Below are 4,189 nucleotides of genomic sequence, written 5' to 3' on the forward strand. Positions count from 1 at the left end.
ATATATATGGTGAGAGAGAATATTAAATAATACTCTCTATACATATATACGAGAGACTACGAAAAAGTTCTACGGATTAGTGCAGTTGCGCGCCAAAAGACGGCAGCACACGGTTGCATGTGCAGTGAGAGCTAGCAGTGACCTTCATGAAGCACTGTGCCGAGGGAGATTGCTGTGTTTACTTCGCAAGTTGTGAAATTTGTGTTTTTGAAAGCGCGTGTATGATCCTGTCTGCGATTCTTTCATGGACAGGAAGCTGAAACGAAGAGTCAACATGAAATTTTGCATGCTTTGGCAAGCTTACAGCGTCGAAGCAATGGTTCGTACGCAATGTTTCGAGTGGTACGGACGCTTTAAAAGCAGGAAAACCTCCCTGGAAAACGATGAGAGATCTGTGAGACTTGCGACGAGTATCATCCCGGTAATGTAATATCATTCATGGAGAATTTTTCCCTCGGGACCAGACCGTCAATCGAGAGTTCTACTGCGACGTCTTGATGCGTTTCAGGGAAGACATTCGGTGAATGCGACCAATGTTGTGGAACACGAACAAATGGATTCTTCACCGAACCACAACATGATATCGCTTCCGCACCTATCGTATTCGTCAGCTTTAGTGCCTGCGAACTTCCATCCCTTCTCCAAGAGGAAAATGCAGTTCGAAGGTCACTGTTCTAACACCGTTGTCAAGATCCAGAGCGAATCGCAGAAGGTACTCGACTCACGGAAAGTGACTTCCGAGCTGGACTCCAAATGTGGCAGGAACGCTGAGACTGGTGTATTGCTGCGCAATGTGACTATTTAGAAAGAGATGATGTTAAAAATAACATAACTAATCCGAAAATATATGTATTAATATGATTTTATTGCCCTTTTTCCGTACAATTTAGTCAAATGGTCCTTGGACTCGAATTAAGAATTACAAGGTTGTTAATAGAATAAGAAATAATGTTCTCTAATCTGGAAACAAATTTAATCATATTTTCAAAAGATATCGTTAAATATCTTCCTCGATGTTTATACAGCATAAATTTAGCATAAATTTTGTAATGTAAAATACCATAAAGTACAAAACATTTGAAAGCAAAACACACCGGGCATCGATATCATATTATCTAGGTAACTTGTAGAATAATAATCTTTATTGAAATTACGATTGCAGAAGGTTATCAAGCTGAAGAGTTTGTTAATATTTGAATAATTATTTAGCAATGTTGCAAAATATATTGTATTGAAAAATGAATTTAGTCTTATTTTCTATAATTATCTTAAATGTTTGAGAATCATTAAAAATTATTAAAACAGAAAAATTGATATTTTTAGAAGTTTACTTTAGAATTAATGTTTTAACTAAAATTTTAATTTTAAAAAAAAGAGATTTTCTGAAACTTGGTGCTAACAGGAACAAAAATGGATTTTCTTTGCTGCAACATTACGTTTTTCATGAGTTTATTTTGATCACAACTGTTGCGCATTGCTGAAAAGTGAAAAATAATGAGAAATTAATAAATAAACTGGGAGATTCGTGACCTATTAAGGAGTTGAGGCACCACAAGATTAAACACCTTCATGTAGTGTAACGACAATAGTCGTTCTGGCCTGTGTATCATAAAACTTTACACAAGAGTCAGAAGTCACAATATATTAATTCTCTTTTTTGTGCTCGTAAAGTTAAAAATGAAATATTTCATAGGCTGTTTTAACTTCGTGTGATTGCTCTCAAATGAGAATCAGAATACGTTCTGTTTATCGGTTACTCGACGTTTCATATATAACTAGTATTTTTATTGTGTACTGAAGCAAATTATGTCGCTATGTTTAAATGTATGAAAAACATTGCTATTGGAAGATATAACGTCTGTCTCAAAGCCATGCCGACAGGAAGCGTTTTATTGAACCCGACGCAGCAAGGTCATGAAATATTTTTATTAATTGTCAGTATTAAAATCACATTCCAAACGTTACTTAAAGCAGTGAACTGAATCAGCCTTACTAAATACTACCAACTGCCGCTAAGCTTATTAAGATTGTTGATCAAATGCATATCGAACTGGTATGCTTTTCAAATACAGATTTGATTGTGGCCTGTTCTCTAGAAATAAAATTTGTACATTTTATATAATATGGTATATCAGGGAGACAAATGACTACATAGATCAACTCTCAAAGTGCATGACACTAGAAAGAAAAATATACTCAAGGGCTATAGTGGAGAAAAGTGTGAAAGAAAATGTGTGCTAAACAATAAATTAGGACATCTTACCTTGCCTTTGTCGTCTGTCAAAGTAACTGTCGATGGGATGACCATTGTTCCCCATTGAGCGACAGCGGAAGATGTGATGCCGTCTTGCCCAGCACCGTGTTTTGATCCCCAAATCTAAAGATAGATATAAAAGGATTAATTATAACATCATCAAGAAAAATCAGAAATGTGATCACGAGGTTTAGTCGATCACATGGACTCCAGCTCTTCACTTGTACTTTATTTTATAAACTCGAAGTGGCAGACGGAAGTGTTGACTGCGGCAGGATTTGAAAATGCGAAGTAAAGAGCCGGAAACAAGTATCAAAGCGTATTTTCCGGATACCGTAACGATTCTGCAAAGGCAAAAAGTTTGAAAGATTAGTGAGTAGATGGTTTACGAATGCTATCATCCTCAGTATGTAACTGGTACTTTATATAATTTGTCGACCTCAAAGGGCTGAAAGGTAAAGTAGATATTAACGGGATTTGAACTGAGAATGAGAAGAGGTGGAACGAATAACATAAGGCATTGTGTTCACCACTCTAAAATGTTTGACTATAGACAGAATGATTAGCAATTGTTTTCTTGTCCGTGGATACTGCAGTGGTCAGAGAGGTGGCATCCACTTCAAATTAACTTCAAAAATATCATTTGGAAGTAACTACTAATGATTTTAATGTAATTAATATATGCACAAATTGGAAACATGTTTACTAACACAATTGGTAAGTAAATGAATCCCTTCTTCCTTCTCCTTCTCTCACCCCCATTTATTCTGGACGAAAATAATGGAAGGAAAATATTACAGTTAATATATCTGTAACAATACACCTGATATTACTCAACATTGTCATGCGGAATGCTGACTCCCAGCAATCGATATTCCATTCTCGCCACAGTGTCGCCATTTCTTTTATAGATTTAAATTAGTGCCTATAATATCTGATATTTAGTTAATATATGTTATAAGAATAATTAACATTAAAAAAAATAACACAAACTTACCTTGACAATTTTGCCAGAACTAAACACGTTACCATCGGTAAATTTATGGGTGTAGCTCGTGCCATTTTCCAGGGTTTGGGTCAGTGTCCAGTTCTTTATGTTTGATGCGCCCTATGATTAGAAAGAGTATATACATTAAACAAAAGAAAAGGAATGCTGATGACAATGAATTATATGGATAGTCAATGAACCATTAGATATTACAGAGGTAAAATATATTTCAATGTTTACGTACGTATATATGTATGTTCGTATGTGTCTGTATGCATGTGAGCGGGAGAGAGAGAGAGAGAGAGAGAGAGAGAGAGAGAGAGAGAGAGAGAGAGAGAGAGAGAGAGAGAGAGAGAGAGAGAGAGAGAGAGAGAGAGAGAGAGAGAGAGAGAGAGAGAGGTAGAGATGAATTAAGATTTGCTACGGTTTCTATCAAACAGCGGTGCTAAGTAGTAACTACCTTGTTACGTACACGAAACTTACAAAAATTATGTACAAAGCGAGGAAAGAAAAATATTAGTGGTCGTTAAACTATTAGCTGTCAAAGTGTATATATATATATATAAGAAAATGGTATAAAAGGGCCATCAGGAGCACTAATAAACCAACAGAAACCCATGCACACACTTACCTTTGGAAACTTAGCAAGGTCTTCAAGTTTAATGTATGTTCCATCAGTTGCTAATTCAACGATGCTCACAAACCCACTCGTCGTGCGACTCATGGTAATTTTATCTGGTGCAAAAATGTTCAGAGATAAAAATATTTATTAATGTATGTATATGTGTGACTCTGTGTGTGTGCGCGCATGTGTGTGCACAGAAACATAAGTTTATGTGTATATGCTTCTATATGATTTGATGCATGTATGCATACATACAGATATGCATTATATATACGTATATATATATACATGTATGTATGTATGTATATATATATATATATAT

General features: G+C 35.5%; 1 protein-coding gene across 2 annotated transcripts in view; it reads right to left on the reverse strand.

The window, feature by feature from the left end:
• Positions 1-844: 844 nt before the first annotated feature.
• LOC106873800 (uncharacterized) overlaps positions 845-4,189 on the reverse strand; it is a 6,836-nt gene continuing 3,491 nt past the window's right edge. The window contains exons 3-6 of one of the 2 annotated variants that reach the window (XM_014921316.2): positions 3,874-3,977; positions 3,252-3,362; positions 2,264-2,377; positions 845-1,477 (exon numbers count right to left, since the gene is read on the reverse strand). In XM_014921316.2, coding sequence (XP_014776802.1) covers positions 1,442-1,477; positions 2,264-2,377; positions 3,252-3,362; positions 3,874-3,977 — 365 coding nt within the window. In that variant the 3' untranslated portion in view covers positions 845-1,441. The other variant, XM_052975347.1, reaches the window with a different exon arrangement.

The sequence above is a fragment of the Octopus bimaculoides genome, chromosome 21 (assembly GCF_001194135.2).
Source record: "Octopus bimaculoides isolate UCB-OBI-ISO-001 chromosome 21, ASM119413v2, whole genome shotgun sequence".
Lineage (NCBI taxonomy): Eukaryota > Metazoa > Mollusca > Cephalopoda > Octopoda > Octopodidae > Octopus > Octopus bimaculoides.